Source organism: Protopterus annectens, chromosome 13.part0 (assembly GCF_019279795.1).
Source record: "Protopterus annectens isolate FY-2018-M chromosome 13.part0, PAN1.0, whole genome shotgun sequence".
In the NCBI taxonomy this organism is placed as follows: Eukaryota; Metazoa; Chordata; order Ceratodontiformes; family Protopteridae; genus Protopterus; species Protopterus annectens.
In genome coordinates this window covers 1334000601-1334016399 of record NC_056747.1, presented here as the reverse complement: position 1 = coordinate 1334016399, position 15799 = coordinate 1334000601, and the positions used below count along the sequence as shown (strand labels likewise).

At 40.5% G+C, this 15799-nt stretch overlaps 1 protein-coding gene across 1 annotated transcript in view; it reads right to left on the bottom strand.

Moving 5' to 3' along the window:
* Window positions 1-15799, bottom strand: part of LOC122788286 (sodium channel protein type 4 subunit alpha-like) — a 1768016-nt gene that overhangs the window by 174167 nt on the left and 1578050 nt on the right. The window contains exon 22 of the mRNA XM_044055359.1: window positions 7216-7494. Within this exon, the coding sequence (XP_043911294.1) occupies window positions 7216-7494 (279 nt within the window). The remainder of the gene's footprint in view (window positions 1-7215; window positions 7495-15799) is intronic.

Below are 15799 nucleotides of genomic sequence, written 5' to 3'. Positions count from 1 at the left end.
GATCACTTCATTGGCTCTGCTTGACAGAGGCTCAGTTAATTAATCAATGGGGCGGTGAAAGCCGACACACTCTGGCTAGGCTTATAAATGCCCACGGGCAGATAGCCTAGTACCTACCTATGAACCTATGAACCTATAATGTATAAAATTCAGACCAGTTTAAAGTAGCAAGGAAATTCCATCACTTTGTAATAAAATATGTAATTATAGCAAAAAGAAAAATAAGAGATCTTAAATGTAAAGTTTTGATCTTTTGAGGAAGTCAGTGTAGAACAGCAAAATGGCAAGATGTTTTTTAACACCTTTATTAAAATATCACTTAAGACAAAGGCACACATCCATTAACAGAAAAGAAAACAAACTATAATTCACATTTTCTTCATTTATAACAACTGTCTTTCAGTCCATTATATAAATCCCTCAATTCCAGCTTTCACTTGAACTTCACTCCTCCTCCACTTGAACATTATTTTGCATGTATTATTCCCAAAATTCCATTTATTTCTATGTAATTTGCTCTTTCCTGTTTCTAAATATACCTCTTCCAGTTTCTTTATCTCTTTTGCAATATTCAGTTCTTAAAATACAGGTGGTTTAGACTTTGATTGCCATTTTCTATGTATTTTTTAGGCAGCCAAATGAATTAAACTTAATAAGGCCTTATTATGTCTAGGCAATTCAGATCCTGTGTCCTAGCTCAAAAGAGTCATTTCCTTAGTTCCCCAATATATTTGATAAAGTGCTCTGTAAGGAATTGTTTAAAATCCACTTCTTTCTTCCCAATCACACCTCCAACATTTACTATCAATGTAAGGAAAAATTATTTGAAGTCTACTTGGAGAATAAAAATACCTAAGCAGATACTTTAAAGCAACTATCCTAAATATTCTGGACTTTATTGCATAATTGGGAGCCATGCAGATGTCCTCCTATTGTTGTTCCCTTGTAAATTGCTTTTCCTGTCCCTCTTCCCAATCTTTTTTAACCTCCTTTGATTAATTCTTATAATTATTGCACAATATTTATATGCCCTACTAATTATTCAATTTTAATAGTAGCTTCCACTCTAGATTTGACTAAAACCTCTACCAGAGCAGGTTTACCACTTAGGGGTGTCATTACCTTTCTGTTTTCCTGTGTTGTAATATCAATCTCTGACAGGGAAAGGAATCTCTTACGCGCAGTCCAAATGTCTTCTTGGCCTCATCCCACTCTATTACCTTTCTCTCTTGAGTTATTTATTCCCAATACCTTGGTTCATTTGCCCATTTTCTGCAGTAAATTCCAGCCCCCTCTTGCCTATTTTCTGTACCCCTGCTTGCAATCATCCCTACTGGCAAAAATCTCCTTTCTCCATTCATTGCTTTGGCTTAGTTCTTAGAATACTTTCTGCAACTTTATGAATATAATATTATGTATGAATGCTATTATTCTGCTTAAGGATCTGCATTCAAAATTCCACTCTGTCTTACTTCTTGTTTTCCCCTCCCCCCAGTTTATTAATATCATCCCTTTCCACTTTGAATTATTACTTTCTGCTTGTGTTATACATATATGAGCCTTAATTGTGTAACAAATGAGGTAATACCAAACAACCTTGTTCTATTGGGAAGATCAATATATCCCACTTAATTTTTGTTGACTTCCACTCCTAGATAAATTCCTTCAACTGTTTATTAATTATTGCCCACAACTTTTCCTCTGGTTGATAAAAATATGCTTTACCAGTATATAAAACTAAAGGGACTAAAAACATTTTCACTGTTTATATATTACTATCCATATCTATAACCAAGAGCTTCCAGTTTCTCAGTTTTTGTATCATCTTTAGTCTCTTCTCTCATATCCTTTGCTGACATAACAGAAGCCATTTTAATCCATACTCTTAAATATTTCACCTTATGTCCCTATAAATATGGGTATTGCTGAACCAAGTCATGCTGGTTACATAATTTATGGCTATAGCCTTTGTTCTAACTTCATTCATTTTATATCCTGAAAATACCTGAAACTGTCTCAAAATGTTCCATAACATTGTGCATTTTTCTGGATTTATCAAGTAAAAAAAATATATCATCTGCAAATTAAGCCAACTGAGTCATTTATGTTCTTTGCCAGTGGCTGTAAATATAAAACAAATAACAAAAGGAAAGAAGATACCCCTGCCCAATTCCTATGTTCAAACTGAATGTATCAGAATGGAACTATGCCACTTTAATTCTTGCCTCCGATCCTTAATATAGCATCCTAATTAACCTTATTATTATATTGAAGAATGCAAATGCTTCCACTGTCCTACTCTTAAAATGTCTGCTCTCTTGAATGCTTTCTCTGCATCAAGACTCACCAACAACAGCAGTATTTTTTTTACATTCTGCTTCCCTCTGGATCATCATTGTTTTGTTAATGTTGTGAAATGTTTGCCTCCCCTCCACAAAACCAAATTGATCTATATCTATCAATTTTGGCAACACCATTGCCGTTCTTTTAGCTAGTATAGACATAAACACCTTATAATCATGGTTTAACATTGAAATGTGTCTATATGAGGTTGGATCTGATGGGTCTTTACCTTATTTGGGTAATGCAGCCACTGTGGCTTTCTTCCATGATGTTGCTGCACCCCCTCCTTTAAAACACCACCAAAATCTTCCCGATCTTTATCAATTTCTTCCCTATTAACTTCCAGACTTCCACAGGTATACCATCATTTCCTGGATACTTCCCAGTAGATTGATTATACATCACCATTTTATCTCATCTCCTGTCTTAACTATTAGTTGTTGAACCTTATCTTCCTCTGATCTTGGCATTATTAAGTCTTCCATAAATAATCCCATTTGTGCCCTTTCTTTATTCCACATTTTTCTGCTTTATACAAATGTTCATAACATTTCCAAAATATCTGCACTACCTCTATAGTATCTCTGGTTATTTTTCTTGTCATAGACTGCCTAAATTTGGCAACACCCATTCTTTCTGTTGCCTAAGCCACTGTGCTACGAGGTTTTGTGCTCTAGAGTTGTTATCAAAACAGTTGTTAGCAATCTTTCTAAACCTGTGCTTATTATCAAAATACTCGCGTACTTTCACTTGGCACTCTGCAGTTGCTCCTCTTCATGTTCTGTGAAATTTCCCTTACTGCAATACTTTAAAATTTGTCAGCCCCTGTTAATAATTCCTATCACTTCTTAATCTTCTCTCTTTCTCGTTTATTTCTACCATATTTTAAACTCCATTTTCATTTTATCTCACTCACTAGTTTTCCTTTTGAATAAAATGTATATCTTCCCCAATAACTCTTGAATAATTTCTATTACCCATTCCTTAAATTCCGCTCGTTCTAACAGGTAGGTGGGGAAGTGTCAGTCTCTCATTTTTCCTTCATTATCCTGCATTTTTAACTTAGTTGTTATTGGTGCATGATCTGAAATAGTTTTTGGATGTGTGTTGAAGCATTCAGTTAAATGCATATATTCCTGTGAAATATATTTTTTGTCAAGTCTAGTCTAGTTATTGTACCTTGAAGAATAATATGTAAATTCTCTCCAAGTTCCTGCTACTGAATTCCCATCTTCCATACCAAATATTTTCTTAAATTTCTTCAGAAATCTAACCCCCTTGGTTATATTTTTCCTTCTAGGTCCCACAGATACAACCTCACTGTGGCAAATCAAATTCCAGTCCCCACCTCTAAGTAATATTAACTGATCATTTCTCCCCAAATTTTCTAAAGCTCCATAAAAGCACTTTTAGGTGGAATATAAATACATGGCAATGTAATCCCACACCCTTGCCAGTAGCCCTTTACTACCACAAATCTATGATTAATATCTATTTTTTTGTTTTCTATTACTGTTGGAACTCCTCTAGTGATTACTTTAACTGCTCCCCATTTCCTTTATAGGTTAATAGGTTCATAGGCAAATATTAGGCTACCTGCCCTTGAGGGGCATTTTAAGGATAGCCAGTTTCCCTTTTTGTACTTTAACCCACCCCATTTAATTAGAGATTGGCCTTTCCCATGCCATAGTCGATAGTTATATAGTACCCCTAAGGAGAATAACTTGGATCATACCATAGGTAATCAGAGGGGACAAATGCATATGATAAACCAAATAAGAGCTGCCTCTGAACATTAGTAGTACAGAGGCAGTCCTGGAGAACATTTTCTGTTTTTCATCCATAGATTCAAGTTGTGCTTGAATACGTACAGGAATGAACTTTGTTTTATGAGGATGGGGAGTCTGTTCCAGACCAGCAGTATCCTCTGTAAGACATACCTATCCCTCCAACCCATTCTGTTGATGTTACAGAAGAGGTTTATATCATACAGTTTAGAAGGAGGCAGCCTAGAAAATGTTATTGTCTGTAGTAATGGAGAATTCCTTAATTAGGAGTAAGAATGAAGGATTATACTCATACCTCTCAACCTGTTAGCACAAATAAAATCTGGCAAAGCCTAAAATAATTGAGGACAAAGGCCCTAAAATAGGGACATATTTTAAATATTGCTCTTATAACCTTAGAAAGTTATTAGAATAACAGGATTTGTGTTATCTTGCATTTTCTGAAGAATGTGAAATCTGAAACTCAAATGTATGCCATTATTTAGTGACTTCAGTCCTCAGTGATTTGCCAGAAAACCACAAATTTATGAGGAACAAACCAAAAATATGAGTCAAAAATCTGGACTTTCTGTGAAAATCTGTGCATTTGAGAGTTATGAATACTTAGATATATGAACTGAAAATTGTCGACATGCACTTCTTAAAAAAGGACATCAGCTTTACAGTTCACTGAAAATCACCATAAATCACTACTAATCACAAAAGGAAGTGTAACAGGTTTCCTTTCGTGATTGGTAACAAAAAATAAAAAATCTGCTCAAACACCATGATAGCACACATACAAAAAGCATATCATACTACAAACACACAACCAAAAATCAGGTGTGAAGCTTACACACACACACACACACACACACACACACACACACACACACACACACGTAAATCACACAGATCACACAGTCAGTTTTACGTGGAGGGCTTTACCTCACATACTCTTACTTTTATATACTAACTCCAGGGTTTGATAGCCACAATAATAAACAAAAAAAAACCTATGCTATAGTCCATTAAGAATGAGTCAGCTATAGCATAATTTAAAACACTGTGATTTTGAGAAATAGGAACACTTCTACTACCCGTTGGTAACATGAATCTTCAACATAAGAAAAATATTACAATCTGCTACTGAATAAAGAAATACCAGCTGAGAGTCATGCTGAAGATGAATCACTATATCTACTGAAGCACTGAAACTGCCAGAGATTATAGAATTTAATGGTATACAATAACAATGACTAACTTTATTAATGCAGCTGCAGTCACATTGTTTTATAAGGCAGTGGTGAGTCCTCACTTTGCATCTACTAGTCGTGTCACTTTACAGGACTTCAATGAGGCCTCAAACTGCAGCTGTAGTCAGATCACATTACAGAGAACTGCTGAGACCTTACATTGCAGGTGTAGTCATATTGCATTGCAGAGCACTGGTGAGGCCTTACATTGCACCTGTACAATATCACACCACAGGCACTGGTGAGGCCTCACATTGCAGATGTAATCATATCATATTACAGAGCACTTGTGAGGCCTCACATTGCAGATGTAGTCATATCGCATTACAGACCACTGATGAGTCCTCACATTGCAGGTGTAGTCATATCTCATTGCAGAGCACTGGTAAGGCCTCACATTGCAGGTGTAGTCCTATCGCATTACAGAGCACTGGTGAGGCCTTACACTGCAGCTGTACCATATCATATCACAGGGCACTAGTGAGCCCTCACATTACAGGTGTAGTCATATTGTATTACAGAGCACAGTTGAGGTCTCACATTGCAGGTGTATCATATCACATTACAGAGCACAGGTGAATTTTCACACCGCAGGTGTAGTCATACTGTGTTACAGAGCAGCGGTGAGGCCTCATATTAAGCAGTGCTTGTACTTCCTGAGGCTTTATTTTAAGAGTAACAGTAATTTAAAAGGGTATGCAGCCAAGGGCAAACAGAATGATTTGGGTAATGGAATGGAAGGTATATGAAAGCGGATTTGTGACTCTGGGAATATTAATTTTGGTATAGAGAAAGGGGAGAAAGGGTCGGGGGAATAATGTGTACTAAAAAAATCAGGAATTGCAAATGGGATGATTTTACTGGTCAAAGGAGAACCGAGAAGGATGAATGACAGATTGTGTCAGATTTTAATAGATGTCAGAATACAGTTCTTTAAACAGGGGGTGGTGATTAACACATACTGCTCTCTACTAAAGGGAATAGTGAGAAGTTTCATAGGCAAGATGCTACATAAGGGTACAAGAAAGCTGAGGATGGGTGGCCCTAGGGAGAACTATACTGATGCTGGCCCTAGGGAGAATTACACTGACACTGGCCCTAGGGAGAACTACACTGTCACTGGCTCTTGGGAGAACTGCACTGACACTGGCCCTAGGGAGAACTACACTGACAGTGGCCCTAGGGAGAACTACACTGATGCTTGCTCTAGGGAGAACTACACTGATGCTGGCCCTGGGGAGAACTACTCTGACACTGGCCCAAGGGAGAAATACACTGACAATGGCCCTAGGGAGAACTACACTGACAATGGCCTTAGGGAGAACTACACTGACACTGGCTCTAGTGAGAACTACACTGACACTGGCCCTAGGGAAAATTACACTGACACTGGTCCTAGGGAGAATTACACTGATGCTGGTCCTAAGGAGAATTACACTGATGCTGACCCTAGGGGGAACTGCACTGATGCTGGCCCTAGGGAGAACTGCACTGACACTGACCCTAGGGAGAACTGCACTGACACTGGCCCTAGGGAGAACTACACTGATGCTGGCCCTAGGGAGAACTACACTGACACTGGTCCTAGGGAGAACTACACTGACACTAGCTGTGAATCTGAAAACAATAAACAGGGATGTATTTATACTGATAGTACTGTCTGTCCATCTCTCTAAAGATGTCCATTCGGTTGTGAAGCTGAATATGCTTGCTTAGTCAGGACACTCATTTTACTATTCTTAACTTTTATGAAGGACAGACTTTGGCAGATGTCTAGATTTACACATTGTAAAATGATATTGCAGTTTATATTATTGCAGATAAATATTCGAAATGCAGTGAACACTTACCACTTGTAGCAAGGAAAGGTATCCTAAACCAACGTTGTCAAAGTTTACTTTCACATTCACCCAGCGGGCTTCTCCTGTGTACATGAGATTCATGCACTCTGTTTTGTTGTTCACTATTTCGATGTCAATGACCTCTGAGGTGGTGGTGTTGATACATCTGTAGAATTTTCCAGCAAATAGGTTGACCCCCATAATACTAAATATGAGCCAAAAGATGAGACAGACAAGCAATACATTCATAATTGAAGGGATGGCACCCAAAAGAGCATTGACCACCACCTGTGAAGAAACAAAAAGTTGAAAGTCATTAAACTGGAGGAACAGTCTACTGCAAATCAAAGTTTATTAATTTCCATAGTGTGCCAGAAAATGAAGAGGGAGTGGGGGAATGCTGTTTCTGACTTATAACCACCAGTAGGTTGACTCATTTTGATTTGGATGAGCACTAGGATAGCTTGTACTTCATTTTTTGCAATTATAATATAATATAATATTTGTCACAGCAAGAAAACAAGGTTAAAAAGTGTGATAATAATGCATACTTGAGTATGAGTACAACATGTTTTACTTATAACCACTCTACGAGCATCATCACAAAATTTATCATCACTGTTGCCACTGATTTATCCACATTGTTCCAAAATCATCAGGTTCAAGAACACAGTTAAATATGCTCAGTTACAGATGCAGAGTCCAGCATATGTGCAGTTACTGTAGGAGTACTCCCCCATTTCAAAGTCGGACAACATAACCATCAAGCTTGATAAATTTTACTGTTCGCACTTTGTTATTTTGCACAAAAAAAAAACAAAATGACAGTTTTATTTGATAGAATCTTGTATCATTTTTTAAGAAAAAAACTGGAGACTATTTTTTTCACATTTAAAAAACAAAGGTGAACAACTTTCAAACGAGACAATATGGTTCTGGGAGTGTAAAAGTTGTCCAGCATAGAGCTCTCTAAAAATGCGTAGGGTTCCATGTGAACTTTTGCCCCACAAAAAGAGGTATCAAAAGTAATTTATTTTAACAAACTAATGTAGATAACTCGAAAAGAAAACAAGATAGCATTTTGAATATAAAAACTGTTCAGCTCGCAACATACATATATATGTCTTGTAACGGGTCTACTTGACATGTTCAAAATTTCAAAACGCCGACATTCATATGGCCGAGACCATATGATCGACATTTTGAAATGTTGAACATGTATACCGGAGATCCCTATACAGCGTGGAACTGGCAGATTTCCCTTTTTTGCACTGTAGTGCGATCTCAGAGTAGGAATATTTAAGTAGCAGGGGGTGTGGGGGGTGCAGGGGGGGCTTCCCCCCTGCTAAATGCAGTTGTGTGTTTGATGTTATGTAGGAGATGTTCGACATTTCAAAATGTCGATCATATGGTCTCGGCCATATGAAGGTTGCCATTTTGGAATGTCAAACATCTGAAGTAGATCCCTTGTAACACAGAAAGATGGTACAACAAGGAATTGCCTTCTGGATGGTACCAATAGGCAAGAGTAGAACTGTTAGTATGTGCAGTACTTATGATGCAGAGCAGTTATAGTAGTGGATAGCATTTAGAAGTAAGGATATGAAGCTGGGCATTTTAAGAGATTAACCGCAGAGTCAGATAATCAGAGGATGCTGGAGGCAGGTGCCTATAAAATGCAGGTTCACTGACAACATGACAGAAATCAGTGTTCGAGAGTATTAAGGGGTCTTTTTCTGTGATGTCATATGCATGAAGGCCAGAGCAGTCAGCTTTGACTTGGTAAGTCTTTATCATGAGTTTTAGAAGTGGCACTGGAAGCCTAGTTGGTTGGAATTGTGATCCATGTTTTTCATTAAGGAGTGGTGAGCCAAAGACATTGGTCTACTCAACTGTCTCCTACAGGCTTTTGAGTGGAGATCTATGTCTGGCATAAAGGGGATTGCCAGACCCCACTCTGATGGACCTCCTGCATATCCACAAAACAATCAGCACCAGAATCACCCATTCTAAAGAATTAAACCTTGCCTGTGATATAAATCGGTACCTGCTGGAGACATAGGTATGTATCCCAGAGACTACCCCCGTCTATGGAACAGGCTCCCCATCCATGTAAAGCAGAGTTCCTCCGTAACCCAAATCAAGTGCAACTTGGACAATTGGATGGGAAACCAGAAATTCATCCCTGGTTTGGCACCTATGTCTCGAATGGACAGAGGTAACCTGTAAATGGTTCATCTCCCAGGCCCATGCTTACACTTATCAAGGGTATCAGAACTTGTCAGAGACTTGTGATGCATGGCTAGGCTTAAAAAGGCCCTTGTGGTCGTTAACCTAGAAAAACCAATGAACCTATGAACTATTTAAGGGATTATCCTAAAAACTTTTTACCAAAGACATTTTGGTTAATGGTAACTTTTATTTGTCAGAGACTTATAAGAGAATTTAAGTACCTTTATCTGCTCTTTTTTTCCCAAAAATACAGTATTTAAATTGATTTTAACTGTGTGGAAGGAATATTAACTGAACTGGAAGTTAGTCAGTGTTTGCTGAATTTTGTTATTTGCTAGTAATTACAGGTGTGGGGGTAGTCACATTCTTTGATTTCCTGTCCTTGCCTATTTAAGTGGTACAGTGTGAAATATTTTCTGCTTAAAAACCTCAGCTTTGGCCGGCTAAGAACTTGCTGTATTCAACTGGACGTATAAGAGAATTTAAGTACCTTTATCTGCTCTTTTTTTTTCAAAAAATACAGTATTTAAATTGATTTTAACTGTGCGGAAGGAATATTAACTGAACTGGAAGTTTTCACGCTGCTCTTCAGTTAGTCCCAGCCACCCTCCCTGTTTTTGTTTTGGTGTTAATCTTAGTGGCCTTGCAACTGCCCGCCCCTCTTGTAAATTTGTGTTTGGATACTCCTTCTGGGCCCATCTCATTTGCTCACCCAACTGAGTGCAGTGAGATCATATTCTGATTTCAGGCACTCCTACTGTGTACAAAGAGAGCATCTGGGAAACAGAAAAAAAAAAAAAAAAAGAAATTTAAGCTTGTTTCCTGCCTTTCCTGTTAAGTGGTATAGACTATTTGTAGGCTTCTGAGCCCCCAAGCCCTTCTGTGTTGGAGGGAAGCCTTCTAGCTTAGTTTTTTTTTTCTTATAACTAGCCAGTTTTCTAGTTTCAGCACTCAAATCTGTTTCTTTGATCTCAACACTTGTTCAGAAAAAAAAAAAAAAAATTTCATCTGCTTTTACTGTACTTCTGTTTCTTAGGTTCATAGGTTCATAGGTTCATACTAGGCTATCTGCCCGAGGGCATTTACAAGCCTAGCCCATAGTTTTGTGGCTTACGCCACCCCTTTAGTATGGGGAACTATACCCATTATTTTGCTGTGCCTCTGTTGAGCAGTGACACTGAGGTAATCCCTGGGGTATATCTGCGATCTCCCATCCATTGGTCAAGATTTCTCTTGAACAAGGCCAGCGAGGTGCTCTGCCTCACATATACCGGGATTTTATTCCACAGCATAGGGAGTCTTTGGGTGATGAATCTATCCCTCCAGCACGTCCTATTAATAGCCGTGTCAAGGTTTAAGTCTCCCACCCTTGTGGCTCTGACGGATCTAGATTTTTGAGGTGAAGCATATTCATCAAATCTGGGTTTGACATGGCCTTGTATGTTAGGCAAAGGTCACCTCTGAGCAAGCGTGGCGACTGAATAGAGCTGGAGTTCTTTCAGTCGGGCAGCATAGGACAGATGTTTGAGACCCTTTATCCTTTTGGTGAGGAACTTTTGTGGCCTCTCCAGCTGCTGCAAGTGTCGGGTCAGATACATTCGAATGGGGCATTGTACTCAATCATTGGTCTGATGAGTGATGAGTATAGGGAGACTATGACCTCCCTTGATCTAGATGAGAATCCCTTCATGATAAGGTGGGCAATGTAGAAGGTCTTCCTAACTACTTTAGCTACATGGGTGTCGAATGACAGACTACTATCAACCTGGGTCCCCAGGTCCCTGATAACTTCTTCTGTGCTCAGTGGATTGCCACCTATTTGGTAGCTAGGGTAACCTTGTTTTCCCGAAGGGTATGACTATGCATTTTTGGCATTTAACTTTAGGCCATGGCTCTGGCACCAGTTATCCGTTTCTGTGAGACCCTTCTGAAGGATATCTGTGTCAGATGTGTTTTCTACTATGGCCCAGTTTGCAGTCATCTGCAAACTTTGTCAGCCATAACCCTCCTGTGTTTGCTTGTACTTGGAAAAGTAGATGCCAAACAAGAGTGGGCCCAGGACTGAGCCCTGTGGTACACCACTTGTGACAGGCTTTGAGTCTGACATGGCGCCAGCAACTCTGACCCTGTGGGTTCTGTCACTCAGCCAGTTTGCAACCCATCTTGTGATGTATGGGTTAACATTTAAGCTGATGAGTTTTTCAATGATACCCGAGTGGGGTATTGTATCGAAGGCCTTCGCCAGATCGAGGTAGGCTGTATGGACTGCCTTTCCCTCATCAATGGCTTTGGTGACTGTTTCAAAAAGTCAACCAAGTTTAGAAGGCATGATCTGCCTTTGACAAAGCCAAACTGGGATGGATCCAAAGTCTGCAAATTCCCTATGTCTTTATTTATGAGGTCCATTATGATCCTCTCCATGGCTTTGCAGATAAGGCTTGTCAAGCTAATGGGCCGGTAATTTCCAGAGTCGGTGGAGGCACCGCCTTTGTGAAGTGGGACCACAGTTGCAGTGCGCCACTCCCTGGGTAGGTTTCTACCTACTTTTTTTTACTTTTGCATCATCTTAAAAGTACTCAATTGTATTTATTACTGCTTGGTGTAACTCATTCTAAGCCTTTTGGTTTAAACACTTGGGCTTCGGACCAGTTGTTTTGCACTGAGAGGGTTTGTGGTCTGCACTGTAGTGGCAGAACAGGTAGCTTACATCCTTCTAGGTGGGGAACTGCTGATTGAGGGCTCAGTGTCTGTTATTCTAAAAGTGTATTAATTCTGGTTTAAGCACTTGGGCTTTCAGGCCAGTTATTTTACATTAAGAGGGTTCGTGGTCTGCACTCTTGTGGGAGGAGAGGCTGGACTCTGCCCTTCTGAGCTGGGAATTTCTGGTTGAAGGCTTATAGTGCATGCATATCTGAACTGCTTCTTACTGAAGTTGGTGCGCCTTGTTTGCTGTGGCATAGACTGGATTCGGGCCTGCTGGATCTAGCTTTGTTTGTGTAACTTGAGCACTAATCCAGGCATTCTCTAAAGTATTCAATTGTATTTATTACTGCTTGGTAGTAACTTGATTAAAGTGTAGCTATCATTCTAAGTCTTTTGGATTAAGCACTTGGGCTTCAGACCAGTTGTTTTACATTAGGAAGGTTTGTGGCATGCACTGTGGTGGCAGGACAGGTAGCTTTCATCCTTCTAAGTTGGGAACTGCTGATTGAGAGCCCAGTGTCTGTTATTCTTAAAGTGTATTAGTTCTGGTTTAAGCACTTGGTTTATAGTGCCTGAATATTTGAACTGTATCTTACTGAAATTGGTACACCTTGTTTGCTGTAGCATAGACTAGATCCAGGCCTGCTGAATCTAGCTTTGTTTATATGCTTGTTGTTTGTTTGCTTGTTATGTCCCTGGAACACTAATTCCACCTAATACGCGGCTTCTCAGCGCTTCTGTGGATCACTAGTGATATCTGCATTGCTTACTGTACTTATTTCCTTGTTTCACTTGAAAGAAAGTTACTGTTTGTCGTTTTTGCATTTAAGTTACCTGTAACACATTGCACTTAAGTTACCTGGCACTTGCTCACTAAAGCAATTATATAATTCAGCACTAAAAATTAAAAGCACTACACCCTCACTCCCCACTGGCCCTTGTTTTCAATTATTAAGGAATTCCCAATATTATTCTAGCATGTCCAAAGGTCAGTTGTCAATCTCCTCTCCGGTCCAGCTGGTGAATCTGGGAATCTTGAGGCAATGTTACAACTGCCTCATGTACACAGACAACCCTCTCCTCCTCCCAACAAATTCCAACACATGTGAGAGATGCAACCATATAGCCAAACTGGAGGCTAAGCTCTCTCAACTCAGTACTGGCATAACCAGTCAGGAAGAGAAGGAAACCACACTCACTACAATTCCAGTCTCACATAGACCTACCACGACAGCAAACCAAACACATAATCACACAAAAACATACTTGGAGGCTCTAAATAAAGATCTGCGAAGCAGCAGAGACCTCCAAAGCAGACACCCAAGCAGCCGCTACCCCAAAACAAAACACGTGCAACACATATCTCACAAAGCCAGTGTGCCGAACAGTCACAGCCCTTAAGACTAAACAACACACCTGATACACTTGTAATAGGTGACTCTATCGTCAGGCACACTGACGTCCCGCTCACCAGGCTGAACAAGGAGAGGGTCACGGTGAGCAGCCTGTCGGGCGCTAGGATCCGCCACATAACACAAGCACTCAGGTCACTCCAAGGCAAGTACAAATATGACTCAGTCATTGTCCATGCTGGTGTGAATGACCTGAGACATACCTCCCTGGACTACATGAAAAGAGACATAAAGGAGCTCTCTGAGCATGTAGCCCAGGCCAGTATGACCCTGACCTTGAGTAGCATCTTACCCTCACCAAGAATGATGCCACAATATGAAGACAAGATGATCAATTTCAACAATTGGCTTAAGTACTGGTGTCATTCAAAGGGGATCCAATGCCTGTCAGCTTGGGATGATATGCTCGACAAGCCACGATGCTTCGCTAGGGACGGCTTGCACCTGTCACCCCTGGGCTTTCGGATATTGGCAAAGGCTCTTGCTACCCCCATAGTGCCTTTTTTAGGCAAGGCTCAAAAGACAAACCCACCTCCATAGGTATCACAAGGGATAAGATACTAAGAGTAATGCTACTCAATGCCAGAAGTCTAAACCTCAAGATGCACGCACTCGAAACTATCCTTAGCATGGAGAACATCGATATCTGTGCATTAACAGAAAACTGGTTCAGGGCTCCCGAGAGCACCCCAGCACTACCAGGTTATACCTCATACCATGCTTTTCGGCCCCAAAACTTGGACCGAACAACAAAAGGAGGGGGAGTATCGATATTCATCAAAGATACCCACACCTCCAGGTTGGTGGCAAAGCACGAAGCATCAGAGACTATCCATGTGCAACTAACAGTGGGTAAAACTGCCTTCCAGTTTATAGCCTGCTACAGACCACCTTCTCAAACCCAGGAACCCCACTCGGCCTTCCTGAGAACACTGGAAAATATGAAGGTCTCTCCAAACACCATTATATTGGGCGACTTCAACTACCCAAACATAGACTGGGAGCATTACTCTAGCTCCAACACCCTAGCCCAAAGGTTCCTAGAATTTATAAACTCAAATGCTATGGAACAACTTGTTACCACTCCCACAAGAGGGGAAAACATACTGGACCTGATCATCACCAACATGGGGACTCTATGCTCCAGACCAGAAGTGTATCCCTCACTGGTAAGTTCAGACCATAAACTAATCTCACTGGATATTCACATCCCGACCCCACCCCCTGCCCAGAAAACCACAGTGAAAAACTTCTCTAAAGCAAATTTCACACTCCTCAAAACTGAGGTGGAATCCTTCAAAGCCCCCGGGCCTGTGGAAAATACAGCCCAGACCGCAGAATCCTTTATAAACACATTCTATGAACACCTTCAGGAATGCATGGATCATGCGATCCCAAATAAAACCAAGACCCAATCCTCCAAAGGCAGATGTCCTGTCTGGTGGACCCCAGCCATAAACAAACTATACAATAGAAGGAGGAAGCTACTAAATGATAGAGCAAAATCCCAAAAAGGGAAGGCATCACTGATCAGTATTAGCAAAAAACTACGGGCACACATAAAATTGTCTAAGGCCAGCTTCGAGAGAAAAATTGCACAGGACACTAAGAATAATCACAAGGCTTTCTTTAGTTATGTTAGGAACCTGGGTGGTAATTCCCAGATATGCTCAGAATTAGTCCAAAATGACAAAAAATACACCAAACCCACAGACATTGCCAACATCCTAGCTGACAGGTTCAGCGCAAACATCTCCCCCCCTCCCCACCAAAAGGGCAAATATCTATCCCAGCAGAGTGCTGCCCCTGACATCTCAGATGCTCAGGTAAGAGCCGCCCTCTCCAAAGCAAAAAACACAGCATCAATGGGACCAGATGGTGTCCCGGGCTGCGTCCTACAAGAAGAGCTAAACCCAAACATAAAACTACTGTTCAGTCTCAGCCTTACTACAGGATATGTGCCCAAAGAGTGGCGTACAGCAACAGTGGTCCCTCTCCATAAAGGTGGTGCCTCAACGGATCCTGGAAACTATCGCCCCATAAGCCTGACTAGCTTGGTCTGCAAAGCTATGGAAAGGATCATCATGGACCTCATAAATAAAGATATTGGGGACCTACAAACACTGGATCCTACCCAGTTTGGCTTTGTTAAGGGCAGATCCTGCCTCTTAAACCTGGTTGATTTCTTTGAAACAGTCACCAAGGCCATTGTCGAGGGGAAGGTGGTCCACACAGCCTACCTGGAC